Genomic DNA, 26013 nt, shown 5'->3' with positions numbered 1-26013 from the left:
CATACTATTTTGATGACTGTAGATTTGTAGTATAGTCTGAAGTCAGGGAGCCTGATTCCTCCAGCTCCGTTTTTCTTTCTCAAGATTGTTTTAGCTATTTGGAGCTTTTTGTGTCTCCATATAAATTAAAAAAATTTTTCATTCTAGTTCTGTGGAAAATACCATTGTAATTTGATAGGGATTGCATTGAATCTGTAGATCGCCTTGGGTAGTATAGTAATTTTGACAATATTGATTCTATCAATCCAAGAACATGGTGTATCTTTCCATCTGTTTGTGTCATCTTCGATTTCTTTCACCAGCATTTTACAGTTTTCAGAGTGCAGGTCTTTTGTCTCCTTAGGTAGGTTTATTCCTAGGTATTTTATTCTTCTTGATGCGATGGTAGATGGGATTGTTTCCTTAATTTGTCCTTCTGATCTTTCGTTGTTAGTGTATAGGAAGATGCAACAGATTTCTGTGTATTAATTTTGTATCCTGCAACTTTACTGAAATCATTGATGAGCTCTAGTAGTTTTCTGGTAGCATCTTTAGATTTTCTATGTGTAGTATCATGTCATCTGCAAACAGTGACTGCTTTACTTCTTCTCCAATTTGGATTCTTTTTATTTCTATTTCTTCTCTGATTGCCATGGCTAGGACTTCCAAAACTATGTTGAATAGAAGTGGTGACAGTGGACATCCTTGCCTTGTTCCTGATCTTAGAGGGAATGCTTTCAGCTTTTCATCGTTGAGAATGGTGTTAGCTGTGGGCTTGTCATATACGGCCTTTATTAGGTAGGTTGAGGTAGGTTCCCACTGTGCCCACTTTCTGGAGAGTTTTTTCATAAATGGGTGTTGAATTTTGTCAAAAACTTTTCCTGCATCTACTGAGATGACCATATGGTTTTTATTCTTCAGTTTGTTAATGTGGTGTATCCCACTGACTGATTTGCGGATATGGAAAAATCCTTGCATCCCTGGGATAAATCCCACTTGATCTTAGTGTATGATCCTTTTAATGTATTGTTGGATTCGGTTTGCTAATATTTTGGTCAGTATTTTTATGTCTGTGTTCATCAGTGATATTGGCCTGTACTTTTCTTTTTTTGTGGTATCTTTGGTTGTGGTATCAGGGTGATGGTGGCCTCATAGAATGAGTTCAGAAGTGGTCCTTCCTCTGCAGTTTTGAAAGAGTTTCAGAAGGATAGGTGTTAACCCTTCTCTAAATGTTTGATAGAATTCACCTGTGAAGCCATCTGGTCCTGGACTTTTGTTTGTTGGCAGTTTTTATTTTTAATTAATTAATTAATTAATTTTTGGCGTGTTGGGTCTTCATTGCTGTGCGCGGGCTTTCTCTAGTTGCGGCGAGTGGGGACTACTCTTTGTTTTGGTGTGCGGGCTTCTTATTGTGGTGGCTTCTGTTGTTGTGGAGCATGGGCTCTAGGCACGTGGGCTTCAGTAGTTGCAGCACATGGGCTCAGTAGTTGCAGCTTGTGGGCTCTAGAGTGCAGGCTCAGCTGTTCTGCGGCATGTGAGATCTTCCCGGACCAGGGCTCGAACCTGTGTCCCCTGCACTGGCAGGCGGATTCTTAACCACTGAGCCACCAGGGAAGTCCCTCTTGGGAGTTTTTTAATCACAGTTTCAATTTCAGTATTATGATTGGTCTGTTCATATATTCTTCCTGGTTCAGTCTTGTGAGATTGTTCCTTTCTAAGAAATTGTCCATTTCTTCTAAGTTGTCCATTTTATTGGCATATAGTTGTTTGCAGTAGTCTCTTATGATGTTTTGTTTCTGTGGTGTCAGTTTTAACTTCTCCTTTTTCATTTCTAACTATATTGATTTGAGTCCTCTCCCTTTTTTTCTTGATGAGTCTGGCTGAAGGTTTATCTATTTTGTTTATCTTCTCAAAGAACCAGCTTTTAGTTTCATTGATCTTTGCTATTGTTCTCTTCATCTTTATTTCATTTGTTTCTGCTCTGATCTTTATGATTTCTTTCCTTTCAAAACTTTGGGTTTTGCTTGTTCCTCTTTCTCTAGTTACTTTAGGTATAAGGTTAGGTTGTTTATTTGAAGTTTCTCTTGTTACCTGAGGTAAGATTGTATTGCTATAAACTTCCCTCTTAGAACTGCTTTTGCTGCGTCCCATAGGTTTTGGATCGTTGTGTTTTCGTTGTCATTTTTCTCTAGGTATTTTGTGATATCCTCTTTGATTTCTTCAGTGATCCATTGACTGTTTAGTAACATATTGTGTAGCCTCCATGTGTTTGTGTTTTTTACAGCTTTTTTCCTGTAGTTGACTTCTGATCTCATAGCATTGTGGTCAGAAAAGATGCTTGATATGATTTCAATTTTCTTAAATTTATTGAGGTTTGATTTGTGGCCCATGATGTAATCTGACTTGGAGAATGTTCCATGTGCTCTTGAGAAGAAAGTGGATTCTGCTGTTTTTGGATGGAATGTTCTATAAATATGAATTAAGTCCATTCGGTCTAATGTATCTTTTAAGGCCTGTGTTTCCTTATTGATTTTCTGTCTGGATGATCTGTCCATTGATGAAAGTGAGGTGTTAAAGTCACCCACTATTGTTGTGTTACTGTTGATTTCTCCTTTTATGGCTGTTAGCATTTGCCTTATATATTGAGGTGCTCCTATGTTGGGTGCATATATATTTACAATTGTCATATCTTGTTCTTGGCTTGATCCCAGGATCTTTATGTACTGTTCTTTTTTGGCTGTTGCAACATTCTTTATTTTAAAGTCTATTTTGTCTGATAATGAGTATTGCCACTCCAGCTTTCTTTTGATTTACATTTGCATGGACACCTTTTTTCCATCCCCTCACTTTCAGTCTGTACGTGTCCCTAGATCTGAAGTGGGTCTCTTGTAGACAGCATATATATGGGTTTGTTTTTGTATCCATTCAGCCAGTCTGTGTCTTTTGGTTGGAGCATTTAATCCATTTACATTAAAGATAATTATCGATATGAAGGTTCTTATTGCCATTTTGTTAATTGTTTTGGATTTGTTTTTGAAGTCTTTTTCTTCCCTTCCTCTTTTGTCCTCTTTTTTTGTGATTTGATGTCTATCTTTAGTGATGTGTTTAGATTGCTTTTTCTTTTTTGTGTGTGTATTTAACATAGATTTTTGGTTTGTGGTTCCCTTGAGGCTTTGATATAGCAGTCTATATGTAAACAAGATTGTTTCAAGTTGCCGATCTTTTCATTTCAAACGCATTTCTGATATCCTGCATTGGTACTCTCCTCACGATTGCTGGTTTTGAAACTATATTTGTGTGTGGATGATTTCCTACCTTTACTATATGTTTGTCTTTACTGGTGAGCTTTCTCATTCATAATATTCTTGACTCGAGTTGTGGCTTTTTATTTTCTGCCTAGAGAAGTTCCTTTAGTATTTGTTGTAATGCTGGTTTGGTGGTGCTGAATGCTCTTAGCTTTTGCTTGTCTGTAAAACTTTTGATTCTCCGTCGAATCTGAATGAGAGTCTTGCTGGATAGAGGATTGTTGGTTGTAGTTTTTTCCCTTTCATCACTTTAATCGTTTACTCCCTTCTGGCTTGTAGAGTTTCTGCTGAAAAATCAGCTGATAACCTTACGGGGGTTCCCTTGTATGTTATTTGTTGCTTTTCCCTTGTTGCTTTTAATATTTTTTCTTTGTCTTTAATTTTTGTCAATTTGATTAATATGTCTTGGCGTGTTCCTCCTTGGGTTTATCTTGTGTGGAACTCTCTGCGCTTCCTGGACTTGAGTGAGTGATTCCTTTCTCATGTTAGGGCAGTTTTCGACTCTAATCTCTTCAAATATTTTCTCAGGCCCCCTCTCTCTCTTTTCTGGGACCCCTATAATGCGAATGTTGGTGTGTTTAATGTTGTCCCAAAGGTCTCTGAGACTGTCCTCATTTATTTTCATTCTTTTTTCCTTATTCTTTTCTGTGGAAATGATTTACACCATTCTGTCTTTCAGCTCACTTATTCATTCTGCCTCAGTTACTCTGCTATTGATTCCTTCTAGTGTATTTTTGATCCAGTTATTGTATTGTTCATCTCTGTTTGTTCTTTAAATCTTCTAGCTCTTTGATAAACCCTGCTTGTAATTTCTCAGTCTGTGCCTCCATTCTTTTTCCAAGATCTTGGATCATCTTTACTATCATTACTGTAAATTATTTTTCAGGTAGGTTGTCTGTCTCCGCCTCATTTAGTTGTTCTTGTGAGTTTTTATCTTGTTCCTTCGTCTGGAATATATTTCTCTGTTGTCTCATTTTGTCTGAGTTTCTTTGTTTGTGGTCTCCTTTCTGCTGGCTGGAGGATCATAGTTCCTCTTGCTTCTGGTGTCTGCCCTCTGGTGGGTGAGGTTGGTCCAGGGGCTTGTGAAGGCTTCCTGGTGGGAGGGACTGCTGCCTGCCCACTGGTGGGTCTCGTCCCTCTGGTGGGCAGAGCCATGTTAAGGGATGTGTTTATAGGTAGCTGTGAGCTCAGTGTGGCTTTAGGCACCCTGTCTGCTGATGGGTGGGGCTGTGTTCCTATCCTGTTGGTTGTTTAGCCTGAGGTTTTCCAGCACTGAAACCTGAGTAGGGCCAGGCCTTGATGCCAAAATGGCGACCTTCAGGAGAGCTCACACCCAGCAGTATTCTCTGGGTCCTCTGCCACTGGTGTCCTTGCCCCCCGCAGTGAGCCACAGTGGATCCCTGCGTCCCCAGGATACCCTCCAAGACTCGTAAGTAGGTCCAGCCTCGGCTTCTATGGAGTTACCGCTTTGTGCTGGGTCCCAGTGTACGTGAAACCTTGTTTGTGCCCTCCAAGAGTGGAGTCTGTGTTTCCCCCAGTCCTGTGGACCTCCTGCACTCAAGTCCTGCTGGGCTTCAAAGCTAAATGCCTTGGGAATTCTTCCTCCTGATGCTAGACCCTTAGGCTGGGGAGCCTGATGTGGGGCTCAGGACTCTCACTCTTGTGGGAGAACCTCTGTGATATGATTATTTTCCAGTTTGTGGGTCGCCCATCCGGCAGGCATGGGATTTGATTATGTCATGAAAGTGCCCCTCCTGCTGTCTTGTTGTGGCTTCTAAAAGCATTTTAATTTGAACAGATTTCTTTGTGTAAGGCTTTATTGGGTGTTCTGGGGAATGGACAGATTTCCTTCCTACAAATTATTCAGTGTCTAGTGGAGGAAGATGCAGAGTGACAAAAACAAATGTCGAGAGGGTAGAGTTAAGGCAGAGTGTGAGGAGTGTGCAGAAAGTTCTCAGGTCCAGCAGAAGTGATACTTTATATTCCTCCTAGAAAATCTGAGGGAGCTTAGCTTCTTAATTAGAAGTGATGTTTTCGCTGGAGCTTGACAGATTGGTAGGCTTTGAGGTGGGAAGAGAGGAGAAGAGTGAGGTTTGGAATGGCTGGGGAAAAGCCCGGGCAGAAGCACAGAGCTGGCAGCATGCAGGGTGTATTCTGGGATTGGAACCTTAATCTAAAAGGATTTTAATGCAGTGGGGAAAAAATTATAGAGTAGACTGGGCTTGGGTTGTGGAGGGCTTTAAATATGATGGCCCTTCTGTATATAATGGGAAACTGCCAAGGTTTCTGAACAGGGAGTGCCCGAATTCAGTCTAGTGTAGTATGGATGATGGAGAAGTATGGATTTAAGGAGGGCTGGTTAGATGAGAGGTTATTGGAATCATGGAATCTGTTCTCTTTCCATTTGTTCTGCTACTTTTGTCTAAGCCCCTCTGTCTCACACCCACGTTATTGCAGTAGTCTGTGAAGTAGTCTTTATTTCCGCTTTGCCCCCACAAAGCCGTTCCTTCAGTACAGTCAAAGGGATCTTTTTTAGACCTAAATTAAATGTTACGCTGCTGCTTAAAATCTGTCATCATCTCAATGCACTTGGACTAACATCTGAATCCCTTCCCATAGTGTACAAGGAAACCTTTTGCAGGATCTGTCATCTTCCTGCCTCTCACATTCAAGCTGACTTGCTCTCTCACACACTAGCACTGGCAGAGTATTTTCCAAATCACTTGTTTCCCTTGACTGTTGCCATTAGCTGTTTCACCCTTTTGCTCCTGGCTTAGGTGCCACCTCAGAGAGCCCTCTTTGACCACCCATTCTAATTCCACACTGCCCTGTATTTACTTCATGACACTTACCCATCTGTGATTATTTTGTCTGTCTTGTCCGACCTGTACCTTAATATCATAAGCTCTGTGAGGGCAGAACTGTGTATTTTGGGTTTACTGCTTTACCAACTTTGCCTGGCATGTGCAGAAAACCATTTGATGCATGAATAAGGAGCACAGGCAACCTTCTGGTGATAGAAATAAAATATCTGGTGATTGTGGCAGTTACATACAGGGTTAGTCCAGAAGGCATTGGGGAATGGGGATTGGAGCATGAAAGAAGAGGCAGGGATTAAAAGTGCAGATTTGGAATTGATCTATTTTGAGCTAATGATTGAGGAGGTGGGAGTGGATTGAGATAGAAAGTGTGTTTGAGAGAAGGTCCAGGGTAACACTTTTGGGGAGAATGAACATTTAGGAAATTAAAAGATTAGAAGGCAGGAAAAGGCAAGAGAAGCAGCCCATAATTGGAAAGACCCAGGAGACTATTCTCAAGGAAGCTGAGGGGTGGTAAAGAGCTTTGAGTGCTGTGCAAGGATTTGGGGGGGTAAGGGTCAGCAGTGCAGGTTTAGAGGTTGCTGATGAGTTTGAGAGATTTGTTTTGGTCAGTCTGCTTGGGGAACCAGATTATAGTGGGTTGTGGTGTGATTGGAGGAAAAGGAAGTGGGGGAAGTAAGTTTGGGTTACTACTTGTAGAAATTCTGTGGCAAAGTCAGAGGGTGATGGGGCAGTTGAATTGCTTGATAGGGTAGGATGTTAGAGGCATAAGAAGAAGAGCCAGTGCAGGGCACTCAGTCATAGATACGTAGGTATGCAAGTCTGGAAGCAGCTATTACTGTTTAGGTACATAAGCATTTGAGAGATTCAAAAGCTTGTGGTTTGTAGGCGACCTCCCTTTCTGACTGCTGGTGAGTGAGAATGGCGTCGTGCAATGCTGCTCAGACTGAGGTAAAGGTCCAGTTTAAAAAAATTTTAACCTTCACCATCGTGGAATGATATAAGTTACTAATGTAATACAAAAAATGAACTGTTAGAAAAATAATCATACTCTCGGATATTGTGGCAATATCAAATTACTATAAAAGTTTCTGAATGCTTTTAATTTCTGTCTCTCATTGTAGGATGGTAACGAACAGTTTGTGGATGCTCCCAGGCTGCAGTCTCTCTTTCAGTAGCACTAATGTAGCGGGTGAGGGAGCAGGAGATCCAAGTATTTTTCTTGAGTGGCCCATCTGAGTTCTTAGATGGGCTAGTAAGTTCCAGGTTAAGGTCACCCAGTAGGAGTCGCATGCTAACACTAGCAAAAAGTAGAGACTCTACTTTTATAAACTCCAAGTGTAGTAAACAAGTCAGTAGTCTTGAATAAGATGTTGGCCCCTTTCCCTTCTAATACTTAAAATTACTTGAAGTAAAGGAAAACTGTTTAAACACATAACAGTTAAACTATGAGGATTACTACCTTAAATATGAGTACTATTAAAATACGAGAACTTTTACCAATCAGTTCTAAAGCCAGGAAGTAGTTAAGCACATATTCTGAGTTTTATGAAGAATTCAGAGCAATATGAGAAAGTGATAATGATAGATAATGAATGGTATCTCCCGTTATGACATTATGTTGAGTGAAAAGTTGCATTTTGCTCTGATGATAGCTGCGTAAAAGTATTGCATGTGTATTTTATTTGTCAGGACACTTACAGTCGTAAGTGGTAGAAATGCAGCTCAAGCCAGCTTCAGCACAAAGTGGGCATTTCTTGGTTTATGAGGAAGCAGGGGACTGGCGGGGTAAAACACATTCAGTGAATCTACTGCCAGGTTACCATCAGGACTCACTCTCAAGATGGGAACTGGCTAATTGTGGAGGTGGGGTAGAGACATCCTTCAGTGTACGAAAGCTTGTGACCAAGCCTGAGGCCAGAAAAGGTAAAATAACAGCAGTGGTTTGAACCCAGGCTACCCATGCTTAACCGTTGTACAACTTCTTCCTCTCTGCCCGACAGAGCGTACTGACAGTGTTTCTAAAGCAGGGATGCCATTATTTAAATTTGACATTTTAGTACAGATCTTTTGCTCACAGATTTCAAAGGATTTAAATTGAAAAATTGTCTTCATGCTCACTAGCATTCAGCTGCTATTTATAGTTTGTTACAGTATCTCACTCTTTTTCAAAAGGGACTATTTTAATTCATTCTCCCTGCTTTGGGCAATATGAAAAACAAAATGAATTGTCTGTTATGAAAATTAATAGCACCAAAGAGTGCAATGTCTTGTCTTCCGTGATTCTGTGTTGTAATTAGAGATTAAACATTTATGTTTAGTCTTATTTGGACAATACTGTCCATTTCTTTAGGATATAAATATTTAACTCGGGGGGGAAAAAGGACTGCACAGTCCTAGTACAGTTTAATATTTAACTCCTTTAAACTGAAACATGGGCTGTTAGGTCACAGAAATAATTTGACATTGCGAATTTTTGTCTTGCCGTTTTAGCCGTGGACTTGACCTGGACTAAGTTTCTGGAGAATTGTTGTCATGTGAGAATGTGTAATGTATCCTTACTTCCTGGAAGAAGTACACAGACCTTGACTATGCCTAAAACACGTTTAATACACAAAGTTCAAATTAAAAACAGCACAGAATTGTTTAACTTTTTCAATTCTGGGTCTGAAGAAGCCCAGGCTTTATTCTTATTTGCTACAACAGATTTCCTTCAAATAATGCATTGGCAAGGTGACAGGTGAGTGACCCCATGTCTGGTTGGGGAATATATCTCTGAACTTATTTTCATCTTAAAATGTGGATGTAAATTGGAGTCCAAGTGGTTTGGCATTGATAAAAAAATATATACACAATTATAGTTCTTTATATGGCAATTTTTAACTGGGTGTCTTATGATCTGTTTACTATCTCAGGTATCTCAAGTCCAAACAAATTTCATTTTTGTAGTAAAAAGTCTTTATTTCCAAAATGATTGGTTAGCCAGAGAAACTATAAACCACCTAACAAACACAAGACTTTGGTAAGAAAGAGATTTGATGTTTCTTAAAAATTCCCCCTTGCAAACAAAAAAGAATTAACACTTATGTAACAAGAAACATGTTACCCATTCTCAGCCATTAACCAGTTGCCTGGTTTCAAGTCTCCAAAATTTGGATTAAAAATGGGACCAAATAAGAACATGAGATACTAGGGTGGCTTGTCCTTAGAGTTACTTAGGAATTGCTATTATATGGAACTTTGATGATTTTCATGGGTTGAGAGGAAGGATGCGTCTGGGTAGCTAAGAGTAATGTTGCAAAAGCGAGCAGATTCTGTATCAGGACTTTTTTTTGTCCAAGGAGAAATGAAACTTCTTATTTCTTTAAACTTTGTGCTGCGTTGTGGGAGGAGAAAGCGGTTCACTTAAAGATTAAAAAAATAATGTTGGAAACAACTCAAACCTCCAGAAAGCTCAGGAATGGTAATAGTGGTCCCTCCAGAATGAGGGTGCAAAAGGCATATCTTTTGCTGACTCTGATTGAAATGGAAACAATTGTTAAAAAGACCCAACCTTCTGAACACTGAATTAGTTTAAAACTAAAACACAAAAGACAGACCCAATGAGTTTTTTATTGAACAGTCTCTCTTGTGTTAAAGAAAATAGTACAGATTCAAGGCTATAGCGTATATATATATGTTGTGTTTGGAATATCCTGATGTGTTTAATGCAGATTCTTAAAGTAGTATATTCAAAGCAATGTATGCATCTCATCCATGGTACATATTTGGATTAAGCACGGTAAAGAAGGCCTGCAACAGAAACGAAACAGTAATTTTAACAAAGAATGAGTAACAACTGCTGATGGACGCAACTCGGTAAAATGACCTTTTACACTAATCCTTGATAGTCAGTCTCCCTGAATTTGGTGTGCTTATGAGTGCTCGGAAAGGGATGGGAAACCATGATCTTGCCTATGGTTGTGTCAGAGGACCAGACCCCTGGTGTGGAGGGCTGACGTAGGTTTGACGTCCCACCAGATTTTACGGCCAAGCTTGATTCTGCAACATTCCTTTCTCCCTAGATTTGTCGTCTTTCTTGGCCTCTGAAACACTTTTTCTATGTGTAAAATTTTAGGACTTAAGAAACCCTTTCAAGTACAGAGAGAGATAGATAGTATTTATTTCTGTTGAAGGAATGGCTTGGTGGGCTGCGGACAGATTTAACAAAATGTTTGCATAACTGAAAAAATGTTTTCTTGTTAGAAACTGGTTTGAGAACTTAAAAGTCTGTGTCGGAAGATTTTAAAAACTCAGGTTTGGGACTGCTATAGAGGCTAGTTTTGCTGCCTTGGCCTTGGTTCTAGTAAGGATCTAACATCAGAAGTTTCATAAGGCTGGCTTCCTAAGAGAATTGTGTCCAAAAAACCCCCAAAAAGAAGGGAAAAATGATTTCTAGACTTAGTACCTTTTACCTCAGGTGTAAGAACTGGTTACCTTATGTTCAAATAAAGCAGCCATCATTTCTTTCCTCTGGGGCATCAAGAACCAATATTAGGGGTTGAGATACATACGAATTTCTCAGTGAAAGAAGAAAAGCCACCCACCATCAGTCAGTGCTTCTCTTCATGTCTGCCAGCTGTTTTCCCCAAGAACTGTTGATGACTGAAGAGACTCAACAACGGGCCCTAAAGTTCCACTAAATGAGAAGAGACGAGCAAACAATAGTTTCCTGCAAGAGGGAGCAGGCCAGACGAGAATGAGGGGAATCTGCACTCCACCTGACGGGCACTGTCTCCCCCATGCTGCGCCCCGGCACCAGGCACAGAGTCATCTGCAGACAGTTGCCTCTCCATGTGCAGGAGGCCGGGGTCTCTTTCCTGCCACCCAGGTGGGTGCTCCAGAGGGACACGTTTCCATTCAGTACAGGTGGCTGACGCTACTCGTGCTGGATGAGGGCTGGCTGAGGATGAGGGAGCACCCCCTCAGTCTGTGCCCACCAAGAAGTGTACAGAAGGATGTCCCTGGCATCCACAAGACTACTGGGCAGACCACACTGCAGAAATGAAAACTAGTGTACACGATTTAAATTGCCTTAAACAAACAAGCAAACAAACAATCCAGCCATTGGTGACTCTGGGGGGGGTCTAGAGTGCAGCCCTGGGAATCGTGTACCCTTGTTAACACGGGTGGACATGGCATGCTCTGATCTCCTTCTTGTCTTTGCAGCTGGTAAACTGGGAGCTTTTGAACCTTTTCTTTACAGTCATGTAGCGTTCCTGGATCCCGCCTCCACACAGTTTGGTGCATTCTGACCAGGCTGTCCATGGGCGCATCCTGCAGCCTGAAAGCATGAGAAGACCTGGTTAGGCCAGCAGACACGAGGGAAAGAACAAGGAAGCTGAACTCTAGTAAACAGCTGTCAAACTTAGTTAGTTGTCTGGGCTTTTCTGCTCTTGTATGTAACGATTTGTTGAATTAAATAATGGCTAGAGTCCTTATTAGGGACTGTTAGCTTATATGTGACAGACTGCAAAAATTGGCCATAAATACTTTGCAGCTCTTCCCCATCAAGAGGCAGAGTCTGCTTCTCCACCTCTTGAATCTGGGCTTGGCTCTATGACTTGCTTTTGGCCAATGGGACATGAGCAAACATGGCTTGAAAAAAGTTGTCGGGAACCTTTCTACCACTATGTAAGCAAGCCTGGCTATCTGCTGGAGAGACCACGTGGATAGAGGCTCCAGAAACACAGGTGAGGCCAATCTAGACCTTCCAGCCCCAGCTGAGCCACCACCTGGCAGTAGCGACTTGAGAGCCTAAGCTAGATGCCAGAAGAATCAGCCAGCTGAGTCAGGCCAAGTCGCTGCCCTACAGAATCATGTTAATTTCATTTGTTTTGGGGTGACTTGTTAATGCTGCAGCCACTCAAGGAGCAGTTAACCACTCACTCTTATGCTTTGCTCCCCCAAGTACTTAGCCTCTCCAGTACTAAGTTAACTCAGGTATAATTGATTATTTTTCCTGTGTAAATAGACATGACTTTCTCAAAGAAAACTTCCCTGACCCCAATATTAGGTTAGATCTTTAAAAAAAAAAAAAAGTGCTTCCATAGCACTCTATACATTACTCCATTGTAGATCCAATTAATTACATTTATGATTATCCAGTCAATACTACGCTGAGTTTTATGTCATAGTGCCTGCCTGGCACATAGTTGGGCATAATGTTTGTTGACTGGCCAACTGACCACCATGTGCAATAGACAACATTTTGATATGGGAACAGCTCCCTAGTGGAAAGATAGTGAACTTCAGGTAGCTCCGCATATCTGCACTTCTCTAGTCCTAGATGGAGGTGTAATGTCTTAAGGAAGAGAAGAGAAAAGAAAAAGGGGTAATTTGAGCTGCACCTTTAAAAATAGAAACCCATTAACCTTCACTTATATGCGGCACCTTCCTTACCCACTCCAGGGAATCCAAAGACCATCAATTGGCCTGGACCCAAGACTGACCGTGGATCTTCCCAACTACCATTTCATCATTTTGCTGATGATATTGCACTCTTGGCTTGGATCAGCTTATTCAGCAGTGAAGCTCTAGGTGGGATTTGTGTTTTTTGTTTGTTTTTTTTAAGTCCTGGAACTCCTTCAGTTATGCAGGAGGAGTGGGACACATAATCTCTCTCCTGGGCTACAGAGAAAACTTAACCAGCCTCTGTGCCTCTGTTTTTGCCACCGCCAAACCACTCAGCACAGGCCTGTTAAAGTCACGCTGTTGCTTAAAACCTTCACCTACAGAATCAAGTCATCAGCAGGCCTTTCATGGTCTGGTCCCTACCCTACCTCTCCAGCTTGGTTTCCTGCCTCCCCTCTGCCATACTCTGTGTTCCTCCTGCCTTCCACTTACTACTTGAACATATCTTGCTCTTTGGTATCTCAGTGCCATTGTAATGACTACTCCTGCTGCCTGGGATGCCCTTGTATTACTGGCAAACTCCTACAAGTTATTCCAGACCCACTCTGCTTTGACATCTCCCTGAACGCCAGCCTCACACTTGGCAGTACCTGGAAACTGGTCCCCATCGGACTCCTCCCTCAGCTGCTCACTCCTCCGGCTCTCTCGGGCCTCCCTCCAGCGCAGCTTCTGGATGGATGGATTTCGGAGGCATTTCCGGATGCGGCACTTTTTCCGCTGCACAGTCTCCGGGCAGGGTGCACCTCCAAACTGAGGCTCCATTTGGATCATGCGGGTTCGAATCATGTGGCCTTTCCCACATGACTTGTTACATTCCGACCATTGGGACCACTCGGTGAGCTCACAGTCAATGGCTGGCAAGACACAGATGGGCGTGAGTGTATCTCATGTCTGAAACAAGATATGGTCACTTATACTCTCCTTTGAACATCTCAACACAAGCCTATGGGAAATGCAAAGCAGGTGCTGTTACCCCATTTTACAGAAGAAGAAACTGAGGCTCCAAGAGACAGACTGACTTTATCCAGCCCACACGGTTGGTAAGCAGTAGATGCAGGATTGGTGCCCAGATCAAAACCCACATGCTATGCCCTCTTTATGATTTGAGAAGGCTTTTGGGGGGGACCTTGAAGATTAGTTCAAAGCCTCTTGCCTTGCTCTCTAAGCTTCTAGAATATTGTCAAATTAGCCTCAAGTGGTACAGACTAGCTTCCCACAGCCAAGGACCCTGATTTTCTGAGGGAAGGCACAGTTCACTGGTGCCATTTTCCAGAGCTGCCCCCGTGGACTAATACTAAGGACATTGTGACTTTTGCAGTAAGACCCAGGCAGTGTCTCTTGTTCTCGATATCATCCTGGGTCTTATATATGGCAGTCTGCAAAAAACACAGGAGTCAGAAATAGGAAATTCAGTAGAGAAGCGGGGCAGTAGCAAGTGGTGTCATGGTTTATCTTGGTAAGAGATCCAGCAAAGTCTTCTCATTAAGCCAGCATCTCACAAATGTGGACGAAAGATAACCCATTAGAGTGATTCTCAGGATGCTTCCTAGGGAGGCAAATGATTTCCAAACTCTGCTTCCCTTGCAAAGTGAGGGCCCGGCTGGATGGATCTAGGAAAAACTCATTTTGTTCATGGTCTTAGGCCTTTTCTCCCTGTGGGAGCTCAGGCAGCTTTCCCATCTGCAGCATGGGGATAATGTTATTTTTCTCATTAGGTTGTGAGAATTAAGTGAAGTAATGCTCTCAGCCCAGTTTCTGGCCCACAGTAAGTGTTCCATAAATGTTCTTTTCCTTTTCCCTTCATTCACTGGACCCTGTGGATATAGAGTTTTGTTTAAGTCAGTAACAGTGTCTCAGAACATTCTGGAGCCCCAGCTCTGGTGAGCTGTGTTGAACATGGGGTAGATTTTAGTAAAAGCCCCAGGCTTTGTTTAATTTGATGGTCTGGGTCATCTCCACACATGACTTTGGCTAAAACAGCTCAGGAACTGTAATATGTAACATTGGTGGAGGTCTGCACTTCCCGAGTCCAGTGCTCGGCACTTTGTACCAATTATGTGGTTTAATTCTCAGAGCAACCTAGGAAGTTTTTCTCACTATTTTACAGATGAGGGACAGGGATGCTAAGTAATGTGCTGAAGTTTATGCAGCCAGTAAGGGACAGAGCTGGGATCTGTCCCCGGGCAGGCAGCCTGAGTAAGGGGAGGAAGCACGGAAGGCTGCAAGTGCATTTCAGAGAAAGCCAGAAAACAGATCTTAGCAAGTGTGTCTGACTTTCCACCACCTGAAAAGGGAAGCTCTCATGGAAGACCAGCCAGAAAAATGGGCTCTCTCCTTGGAAATTAGTCCCCAGATAAAACTCACCCTCATCTCCTCTCAAATCTCTGTGAGATTTGAGAGGAGATGAGGGTGGGCATGGAGCTTTTGAGCTTGTTGACTTGCTGGCCTGTCTTCTTATCAAGGCTGCAAAGGTACAGGAGTCACTGGTTTAAAGTCTGCCCTTTGGTCATGGGTAAATAAACTGGTCACAGGGAGGAGGAATAGAATTAAAAAGCTTGGAAAATCCCATGGGTCAGACAAGCCTCTAACTTGGGCGGGGGGTGGAGAACTATGAAATAAGTTTTATCGAGCCTGTGCTGTTTTCCATCTAAGTCTCCTGTTTAGGCTTCACAGCCATTTACAATTTGGGTGTTTTGTAGATGGTTAGTGGGATCCCCTTTTACTACTGAGAAGATTGAGAGTTTAAATAACTGTACTAACAGAGATCCAGGGCCCAGCAAAGAGTCATAACTGTACGACCTAGCCCAGGGCTGGTTAGCAGGAGGAGAGGAGAGGAGAGGTGGCTTCCAGGAGCTCCAGGACTTACGGCATTCAGGCAGCATGCACTTTTCCACTTGCTCCAGCTCCTCATTACAGTCCCCGAGTTCGGCCAGAGACTTGAGCATCCGCTGGCGGGTCCGCATGCCCTTCCCACAGGTTACGCTGCAGTCACTCCACTCGGACCACGGGGACAGCAAGCAGGGGATGGTGTCTAGACCAAGAACAGGCTCCCTTTGCTTTCTTTGATCTGGTGCCCCGTACACTTTGTCCCCCACTCAGGCCCCTTGACTAAAGTGAAATTGACCAATGGGTTCAGATAACCGCAGTGACCCCCCTGGAACCAGGAGTGGCTCCACAGGCCACTAGCTGCTGCTCTTGTCACTCTCCTGCATCTCCTCTGATCCAGCTGGTGCTCATGATGTGGCTCAGTAATATGAATACACAAGTCCCCACCTGAAGCACCCGTGAGGGTCTGAGTAGGATCTTACTAGAGACACAAACATCCCACGTGCCCCAAGAACCATGCACTAAAAGATAGGGTCAATGATGTGTTTTTGGACACTTTGGTGCTGAAATCGCTAGAATGTGTATGTACTTGGGTGCGTGTGTGCATCTGTGCGTAGAGCAGGGGTTGTAATGCTTTATGGGGCCACAGGCAAGTCCAACATAGAACAAGAGTGAGGGGGTCTGTGATGACTTGAGGAATGCACAACCTGCCTACATGTATCCCCCCCCCGCCAAAAAAAAAGATACTATAGGGCCCTATAAAACACAGCTACAGGTGAATTCTATCCAGAGGCCACCAGTTTGCCACCCCAGCATTGCTCAGAATGCCTCTCAAAGGAGGCCACTCTCTCTGGGTCTGGATGATGTCCTCACACCTATAGCTCTCATCTTGCTCCTAGAAGTGCCCTGCAAGGATGGGGGGGGGGGTCCATATTTCCTCTTGCACCTGCCAAGCCTTGACGGTGGTAATAGTAAGGGCTGCTGTGGTCCTCTGTCCCCTCTCCCACACCCACTCACGGCACTCGGGCATCATGCACTTCTCTGCCTGAGACGTCTCAGCCTTGCACATGGAGCCGTCCGCCGGGCTCATCTTGACCATGCGGTGCCGCTTCTTCATGCCCATCCCGCAGGTGGCGCTGCACTCGTCCCACTCGCCCCACTCGGTCATCAGGCAGCTGCTGGGAGCTGGGGAGTCCTGCGGTGTTTAGCGTCGCCTTGGCAGCCTCAGGAGCCCCGCGCCCGCCCCTCCCGCCCGGCACCCCACTCACAGCACTCCTCGTTGACCGTGCACTTCTCCGTCTCCTCAGTGGGCAGCGTGCACACGGAGCCGTCCTCTGGGAACTGCTTCACGTACCTCTCCCGGGACCGCATGCCAGTGCCGCAGGAGATGCTGCAGGGCGACCAGGTGATCCACTCGGACATGGTGCAGGTGGAGCCGTCTGCAACATAGGAGCAGATACTGCAGACCGGGCGCCACGACGCCGGGATCCGCACGACCAACCGAACTCCCCAAAGGCGGGCATCAAGAAGGCCAGCTGGCATTCAGGGGCAGTTAGGCAATTGAGGATGGAAGTCGACATAAAAGGCACACATCTTTAAACTAGGAATTGTTCTTTAAAGGAAATGCCTTTTTCCAGGTGCACGGAGCACTCAGGATTACTCGTCTCATGACAACACATTTGAAAGATGCTTGGATGGATAGAAGTGTGTGTGTATGTGTGTTTGCCTGTTTAGTTCTAGAGAAGAAGAGGGAAATGAAGTCATCCATCCACCCATCCATTTACTCATGTCAGTAAATCTTTACTGACTGCTTAGTGGTATGTACTGAGGTTAAAAAGATGTGTAAGACATGGATTTTGTTCTACTCCAGAACGAGAGATGGGCACATAAACTGCAATAATTCTATGTATTGAAAATATGACAACAGACATAAGCCCAGGAGATTGGAATGGGGATGCTCCTTGGAGTTCTGGGTGAGATTTCACAGAAGAGGGCACATCTGAGTGCACTTTTGTTGGGTAGAGAATATCTGTATTTAAGGTGAAGGGAACAGCTCTTGAACAACCTGTACAGAGTGTATTGTGTGCGGCACTGGGAGATGAGGCTAGAAAGAAGGACTGAAGTCAGAGTGTGAAGCCTCCTGCACATGTCCGCAGGCTGTCATGTGCACATGGGTGATGCCTACACATTGTTATTGAACCTATGGACAGGGTTGCTAGACAGTGCTTGCTGGCGGTGCAGTAATAAAGATGGCTGGAACCCACATTAGACCCAGGGAAATTCTGACACGTCCTACAACGTGGATGAACCTGAGGACATTATGCTGAGTGAAATAAGCCAGTCACAAAAAGACAAATACTGTATGATTCCACTTATATGAGATACCTAGAATGGTCAATTCTTAGAAAGTAGAATGGTGGTTGCCAGGGGTTGGGGGAATGGAAAGTTAGTGGTTAATGGGTCTAGAGTTTGTTTTGCGAGATGAAGAGTTCTGGAGATAGAGGGTGGTGATGATTGCCTAACTCTGTGTGTGTGTGTGTGTGTGTACACACTTAATACCACTGAACTGTACAATTAAAAATAGTTGGTAAATTTGATGCTGTGTACCACCAAAACTACACCACCAGGCATAGCCCAACATGTTTCAGAATTGTCATTACCACCTGGGAGCCACCTGAACTCCACCCCTGTAGAGGGAGTGGTTAAAGATCTCAGCTCCCACTGCAGGCCACAGACAGCCCACCCATCCGCCTCCCCTCCTCAACCCCAAGAAAGAGAAAGAGCCTCCAGCGTTGCCAGTCCTGTCACAACTTCCTCCCTGCCTTTTCGTAGGAATGGCCTGTGCATGCAGGGTTCACTCCTCTCTGAAGTGCCTTATCATGGGCACAAACAGCAACAAACCACTGTGGAGTGCAGCCAGGAGAGGTATTTAAGACTGTGCCCCAGGAAGAGCCAGAGAGTGAATGACCTGCAGTGGCGGGTGAGCTTTCTTCAATTATCCTCAGCTTGGAAATGGTTTTCTTCCTGCCATAAACCAGCCCAGCCTATACATCCCTTCCTATTGCCTTGTTACACCTCTGAGACAGTTAGGATCAGAGCACAGAGTATAGATCTGTTCAGTCAGAGAGAGGAAGTGTACCCTGGGAAGTAGGCAGCTGGCCTTTGCACAGCAATCAGAGTAGTGCCATGTTGAAGCTTGAGCCATCATGACATGGGCGGTGCAAGCTTATAGTTCAAGCCTGACCTTTGACCAGTTACAAGGAGAGACAGAATCGCTGCAATCAGTCCAAAGGTCCTGATGCAAGGAACTGAGGGCTCTGAGCCAGGCTGAGGTAGGACGTGCACGGGGGTCCATGAATGACACAGAATTAGGGCAATGATTTAGATTCAATCTCGGCCAACCTGTTCACCTGCTTCTTAAAAAGAGGTTGAAGTTAAGGCCCAGAAGCAGGCAGCTTGCTATCTGTTGTTTGTCATAAATAAGATGTGTGCTAGCTCTTCAGTAACTTGTGTCTATTTTCTTCCATGGCTGCGGGGTATAGGGGGTGGGGGGGTGGTCAGTTAATCTCAAGAATTCTTTTGATGTCATAAGACATGTCTGTGTTCACAGCCCTCAAGATACTGTTGGACATGGGAGTCTGCCCTTGGTGGTCCCCACTGACAAATACAGTCAGGGTCCTAGTGCCCCATTGGGGGGGTGCTGCCTGACCAGGTATGAGAGGCTGGCACGGCCAGGCAGGACCCTCCCTTCCTGAGCCTGGGTGTCTCGTCACCTTCATCACTGCAGCCCGGGCCCGTGCAGGGCTGGAAGTCCTGGGTGTCGGGACAGGGGACACTGAGGTCCAGCTGTGCCTTCAGCATGCGCTGCCGCATCCTCTTGCCTTTGTCGCAGGTGGAAGAGCTGCAGGCGGACCACGGGGACCAGTTGGAGTAGATGCAGGTTTCGGGGGTGTCATCTGGGAAGAGTAGGTGACATGGTTTTCCTGGGAGCCTGTGGAAGCTGTAACTGGCCCTCTCTCCCCAGACGAGCCCACGCGGGGACAAGAAAATCCCCGCTGTCTGCCCAGCCTCCGGGAGCCTGGGTACTCCGGGGATGCAAGCAGCCATTCACTTCCCTTTCAAAATTATAGTTCGGGCATTCCACTAATAAAAATCTAAGTAACTTAATAATAAGGAAAGACTCTCTTACTGTCCCTTCCCCTCAACACATGAACACAGGCCCCTCACCTGGCAGGCATCGTTTCCACACAGGTGCAGGCATATCACAGGCAATTTGGGGGAAACAGGTTTTTTTGTGTGGTGGTTCTCATCCTCCCGGTGACCCATACACAGTGTCGTGATGAGAATAAGGGTGGCCGGTGTTCACTGAGCACTTATCATGTGCCAGCATCACTCTAAGAACCGTATTTGTCTTATCCCATTAGCTCCTTACCACAGCTCTCTACAAGGCGGGTTCTTCTATTATCCCCATTTTACAGTTGAGGAAACTGGTAGAAAGGTGGGCCTCTTGCCCAGGGCCACAGGAGGAGAGCCCAGCTTGTCTGGCTCCAGATCCTATGAGAGAACTTGAGCTGAAGCCAGGGCTCTGCCACTGCCTCCTGACTGTAGGGTCTGGGCTCACTTTCCTTGCTGGGGAGGTGGATGGACCCACTCCTGCCTCACAGGCTAGTGTGAGAATCAAAGCAGAGAGTCATCTGAGTACTGTGAAGCCTATATAAATGCCATTTGCCTGATACTGTTGAATATATACTCCAGTGTCATACCTTCACCAATTCCCTTATACTTTGTGCCTAGCCTTGGTCTTGTTGTGAATTATATTTCAAGCAGAAATCCTCAAAGAAGGGATTACCAAATCAAAGGATATAATATATTTGTGGCTTTTAAAACATGTTAGCAAATTGCTTTCCCAAAAGATAGTTTATGTTTAGTTCCCAATTTATGTTGCCACCTGCAACAAAGGAAGACGACTTACCTTCATCTTTCTCTTCTGGAGCCAGGTCTGCTACAATATCGTCAACATTGTCAGGTACAATATTGCACTGTTCCCCCTGCAAAGGGAATTTTACTTGGAGGGCTCACATTAAAGAACGGAATGTGTGTGGGAAAGATGAAAGAGGATATAAAATCAAATGCCCACCCTGTATACAAATCCTAGGCCATGACGGAGTTCTGGGCCCCCTTTTACAACCTGACCGGAAAAAGAAATGGCAGTAAAGCCACAACTTCCCACTTCCTGACCCATGGCAGACATTAGCAATTGATTATGGCATTCATGATGAAGCCTAGTTACCTGGAGCAAATCATTTGGTTGAGCGTCAAACTGTACCACCATGTTCATTTTGCTCATTTATATCTTATGAATAATTTGCATTCTAGAAACTCTGGGAGGCCCAGGAATTCCACATCCTGAATATGCCAGGGACCCCATGATTCAAGAGCTGAAAGGGGTCCGGTCTCCTGATGGGAAGGGTCTGTGCCAGGGTGAGCTCTAACCCAGTACCTTCCGAGCGATTCTCTCAATGACAACTCTGGCTACTTGAGTGATGGACCCGCCCTCTGGATCGTAAAAAGGACTCTGAGGATGGTCCAGGCTGGTCAGGGGTCGGATTTTCTCCTGGGGAATTGTGGGCTTGTTGGGTGACTGTAGTGGAGAAAACACAGATACAGAGAGTGGGAAATAAAACTGGTTAAAAACCACAAAAATTTGATACATGATCAGAACAAAAACCTTGAAAGGAATTTAACAAGTATAGCTGCTATTTATATTTACAGAATTTTGTTCATGCCATGTGTTGTGCATGAACATTTGTAGATCTATACTTTCAAATTTTCCCATGTACACAGTAGGATTATGCCCAGATGAAGATGCCGAGTTTTAGAGAGCCATTTCCAGCTAGGAAATTGCTGAACCAGGTTGGTCTGAATCCAGATTTCTTCCCACTAGACCAGGAGTTGGCAAACTTGTCTGCAGAGGGTCAGATGGTAAATATTTTAGGCTTTGTGGGCCAACTGTGTGCAACGACTCAACTCAGTTGTAGTGAGAAAGCAGCCCCAGACAACATGCGGTCGAATGCGTGAGGCTGGGTTAGAAAACTCCAGGTTGCCCCCAAACCATAGTTTACCAACGTCTGTTCTAGATTGTTCTACCACTGGTTTTCTGATGATTCCAGATTTCGATGCAGTTGGTGTGCCGACCATATCTGAAAAATACTGACATTCACAGGAGAATCCAAACTCCTTAGCCTGGCCATCCGGAAACCTTCGGAATCTGGCCCAGCTTAACACACGTCAACTTCCTGCTGTTCCCCATTCTCTCTCTCTCTCTCTCTCTCTCTTTCTTTTTGCCTCCATGCCTTTTGCCTGCTGTTCCTTTGCTTATCTCTGAACTGCTCTTCAGCAGAGTCCCTTCCTGTGCTCTCCTGACCAGCTGCATGGACACTTCCCGGAGCCCGAGTCACACAGCATGTGAGTATGTGATGATGGGACCATGCTGGGCTCCCCTACCGGACTGTGAGTTCATCTGGTACAGAGCCTGGGCCAGACTCACCTCCATGGCCAGGGCATCCAGAACAGGGCCAGACAAGGAGCAGGCGCTCGGGAAGGTTTGTCACTCACCATTCCAGGCACACACGTACCTCATAGGTCACCCCACTGTCGGTGCCAGCGTCCCAGGGAATCAGGTCCTGCACCACTTTCTGGACCCAGCCGCACTCTTTGGTGCACAGATCCTCTGCGGACAGGCCCACGTTCCAGTCGGGACTGGGGCCCATCATGGTCAGGAAGGACATTAAGTGGCGCGTCCTGTCCACTGAAAATTCAGCCGAGGGTGCAGCTCTCCTGGAAACCAAATACAGAGACCTTTACCTTCGGGGCCCTGGGGGTGCATGCTCTGAGGGACATTTGGCCAGACGATGGCTAAAGGATGAGAGGGAGAGAAAGAAGGGGGATTCTCCCACTGGTCTCTACCTTTGGCTACTACTGGTTTCTCTCTCCAAGCCCATCCATTGGCCACACGTGGAGAGAACCATATGCTACCACGCTATCCATTTTTAATGTGTCTTCAGCACTTACTATTATTTTGTGTTTTCTTATTTATTTGTTTAGCTGTTTATTGACTATCATTTCTCACTGGCGTGTAAGCTCTGGGAAAGCAGAGATTCTGTTTGCCTTCTTCATGGCTTTATTTCCAGTGCCTGGCACATCGTAGATGCTAAGCCAATGTTTTTGAATAAGCGAGTGAACAAATACTACGGGCTACGTGTGCGCCCAGCCGTATTGGAAGTGAGGTGAATTTGACACATTAAAAACTGCTTAATGATGCCCCAAGCCTTTCCTTATACATTTTCATAGATGCCTCAGAGCAGACCTGGGGTTAGGATTATTGACTCCAATTTATGGATGAGGAAACTAAGGCTCAGAAGGGTTATGTTATGTAACTTGTCTAGAGTCACAAAGTGAAGTGGCAGAACGGAGACCACAACCCAAGTCAATCTTAATTCAAGGTCCAAGTTCTTTTCGTCATCAGTTTCTAAGTCCCCACCGCCCCCAGCCCCACTTCACTCTCTAGAGCAACATTGTGCCATCAGAGGGATCATCTCCCCAGCCTGCTGCCTCCAGTGCCCCCAGAGGCTGCTCAGAGCAAGGCCCTGCCCTGGCACCAGAGCTCACCCATCGCCTCACAGCTGGTTCCTTGGCCGTTTCCTCCAGTGGGCGAGCAGGGACCCAGCTGTAGAGCCAGAGACCTTTGGCTGACAGCCCCCAAGCTGTGAGAGGTAGTTCTTCAACCTCTGTGTCCTCGTGTTGCTAAGACAAGGTCCTAGGAGTGGCCAGAGCTGTATGAGATCAACCGTGGCAGCCCACCGAGAGGCGTGGTGGGAGAGCTATAGTCACTCAGCCACACTTGGTGGCACACCTGCATTATTTTATTTTCCCTTCATGATACTCCTGTGGGGGTTAGAATTATCATCTCATTTTGTAAAGAAGAAAGGAAAGCGTATAGAAGTTAATAAACTTTGAGACGCAGCTGGTGAGGCTGAGGCATGAAGACAGCTCTGCCTGACTCTCCACCCAGGCTGCTGATCATGGGGAATCCTTAGCTGGGGACCAACTCGTCTGTTCAGTCCGGCTGGCAGCTGTTTGGGAGTCTCTGTGCCCGTCTGTTGGGACCAGCTGCTTCTGGCTGCCCTCACCTGTCCCCAGAAAGCGATGACTCCAGGCTTGCTTGGGCCCTGTGGAACTGGGCCCCTTGGGCAGGCCAGATGGGATCAGGCAACAAGCAGAGAAGGCGGGAAGCCTGGGTGTGCATCATCCCATACCACCTCTTAGAGCTGCGTATCCTTGGACAAATGGCTAAACCTTTCTGTGCCTCAGTATCCAAATCTACAGAATGGGGATCCCCATAACTTCTACCCCAAAGGGTTATTGTTAGCGTTTAATGACAGAACTCATATCCAGTACTTAGCTCAGTGTCTGGCACCTGACCAATTATTACTACCGTAAGCCCCCTACATATGTACCTTTAAGTTGCGCACTTTCAAAGATGCGAATGTGCATTCCATCAACATCAGGCACGAGTGAAATTGCAGCTTGCTCTCCGTCTCCTATTGCTGACGATCCTTCAGCTCTACCATCTCCCACCACCTCTCCCTCCTCCAGTCAGTAACTCTTCTTGCCTGTTCACTCGATGCCAGCCCCTGTATGCCAGCTGTTGTACTATACTACTGTACTTTTCAAGGTACTGTACTATAAGATTAAAAATGTTTTCTTTATTTTTTTGTTTGCTTTTTATGTATTATTTGTGTGAAAACTGTTATAAACCTATTACAGTACAGTACTATATAGCCGATTGTGTTAGTTGGGTACCTAGGCTAACTTTGTTGGACTTATGAACAAATTGGACTTAAGAACGCAGGAACGGAACTCGTTTGTATGTAGGGGACTTAATGTATTACTGTTACTGAGTGAAGCAGCACTGAAGGGTCATATGGAGATCAGAAAAGAGAGGCAAGGGGAGGGAGGCCTTCCTGAATGCACTTCTCACTTCAGCCTGATGCCAGTGTAGGTTCTGGAACCTGAGTGGAGGAAGAGCCTGGCCTGAACCTGGCTTTGGCATCAGGACCCACGTGCACTTGCATCTGCTGGGAAGGCTCTCCTTCAGTGGCCTTCAAAGTGTGGTCCTTGGACCAGAAACATCGGTGTCTTCTGGGAACTTGTTGGAAATGCAAATTATTGGGCCTCACCCCAGATTTACTTAGAGACTCTGGGGGTAGGATCCAGCATTTTGTTTTAATAATCCCTGCAGGTGATTCTAATGTGCCTCAAGTTTGAGAATCACTGGTCTACTCATCTTCCAAGCCTCAGGTCATGAGTCACCTCATCCAGGAGCCTTTCTGATCCCCTGCACTGAGACCAGTGCCTTTGGTCTGTATTTCCACACTGTGTAGGTCTCTGAGCTGTACCCTTTGATTGTAATCTCTTCCTCAATGTTTGGTCTCCCCCACTAGACTAGGAGCCCTTTGAGGGCACAAACCTGTTTCACAGCCATATCCCAATACCAGGTTTCCAGTGGGCCAGCTGAACAAGTAGATGTATGATGACTTGAGCGCCACTACTTACTAGATCTTGGGCAAGTAACTCACTCATCCTCTTCCAGTCTCAATTTCTTCATCTGACATTACCCACCTGCCGTGTTGCTGTGAGGCTCAGATGATATGTTAGGAGGCCTTTATAAACTGCTAAAGTCCCACACTTACATAGTCTGCTATTTAGTTAGGTACAAATTGGGGGATTTCATTTCCTTTTCCCATGCATGCATTTTCTGGCATGTAGGTCATTGCTTTTAGCAGCTTCTTTAAAGACCTGGCTTCTACAACAATTGCAGTCTAGGGAGCTGCGGCATTGCTTGCCTAGGGATTAACAGGACACCGTCTGGGGTCTGCCTTCCAGTAACTGCCTGGCAGAGAGCACGGGCATGTGGGCAGAGTGGGACTGCTTGGCCCTGGACCCCTCGGGAGTCCAGCAGTGCCTTGGAGGAAGGCTTCTCTTCCGTTGCCATAGAGACCAACCAGTACACCTGTTGCTACCTTCCCATCTCCCTGAACATGTGGTTGTGGGTCAGGTAGTCTTTCATATCCTGTACCCCCCATGGATGAAGCTATTCATCATGACAACCTAAGAGGACAAAACCAGCTCTACTTGGGAATCCACAGCTGGAGAAACCAAACCAACCCCCATCCAACACACCACCCTGCTACTCTGCCCAGCTGAAGGATGTAACCATCTGAGAACCTCCTGTGTTTTACAAGGCTTATACAAATCATTCTCTGCTAATGCATTTTGGCCAAATCTGTAACCTGAGTGAGGTATCCCCCAGACCTTGGTAACTGTTTCAAGGGGTAGAAAATTTGGGGCAACCGATCCCTGCACAAAACGCCTGACCTTAGGTTGGGTGATATGGTAAATTTGACTGTAAAAGCCTGGGAACGATTTTATAACACGTTCAGTTACGTCCTGCTCTTTTCTTGTACCCTTGACTGGAAAATTCATCCTCAGGCCCCCAGCTTGAGGGGAGGAAATGTTTCCTGCCCTCACCTCAAATTGCTTAGGACCCCTGGTGTACCTTCCCAGAGCAT

At 45.2% G+C, this 26013-nt stretch overlaps 1 protein-coding gene across 2 annotated transcripts in view; it reads right to left on the bottom strand.

The window, feature by feature from the left end:
* Window positions 1-8761: 8761 nt before the first annotated feature.
* SPON1 (spondin 1) overlaps window positions 8762-26013 on the bottom strand; it is a 273050-nt gene continuing 255798 nt past the window's right edge. Inside the window, exons 8-17 of one of the 2 annotated variants that reach the window (XR_009702213.1) lie at window positions 22018-22219; window positions 20883-21023; window positions 20355-20430; window positions 19156-19338; window positions 16651-16821; window positions 16400-16567; window positions 15423-15587; window positions 13147-13410; window positions 10690-11426; window positions 8762-9895 (exon numbers count right to left, since the gene is read on the bottom strand). Coding sequence is in view for 1 of the 2 variants with exons in the window: in XM_061201480.1 (XP_061057463.1) it covers window positions 11263-11426; window positions 13147-13410; window positions 15423-15587; window positions 16400-16567; window positions 16651-16821; window positions 19156-19338; window positions 20355-20430; window positions 20883-21023; window positions 22018-22219 (1534 nt within the window). In the remaining variant the exon portion in view is untranslated. Of the gene's footprint in view, window positions 11427-13146; window positions 13411-15422; window positions 15588-16399; window positions 16568-16650; window positions 16822-19155; window positions 19339-20354; window positions 20431-20882; window positions 21024-22017; window positions 22220-26013 lie in introns of both variants that reach the window. The other variant, XM_061201480.1, reaches the window with a different exon arrangement.

The sequence above is a fragment of the Eubalaena glacialis genome, chromosome 10 (assembly GCF_028564815.1).
Source record: "Eubalaena glacialis isolate mEubGla1 chromosome 10, mEubGla1.1.hap2.+ XY, whole genome shotgun sequence".
NCBI lineage: Eukaryota > Metazoa > Chordata > Mammalia > Artiodactyla > Balaenidae > Eubalaena > Eubalaena glacialis.
This window is presented reverse-complemented; position numbering and strand designations above follow the sequence as displayed.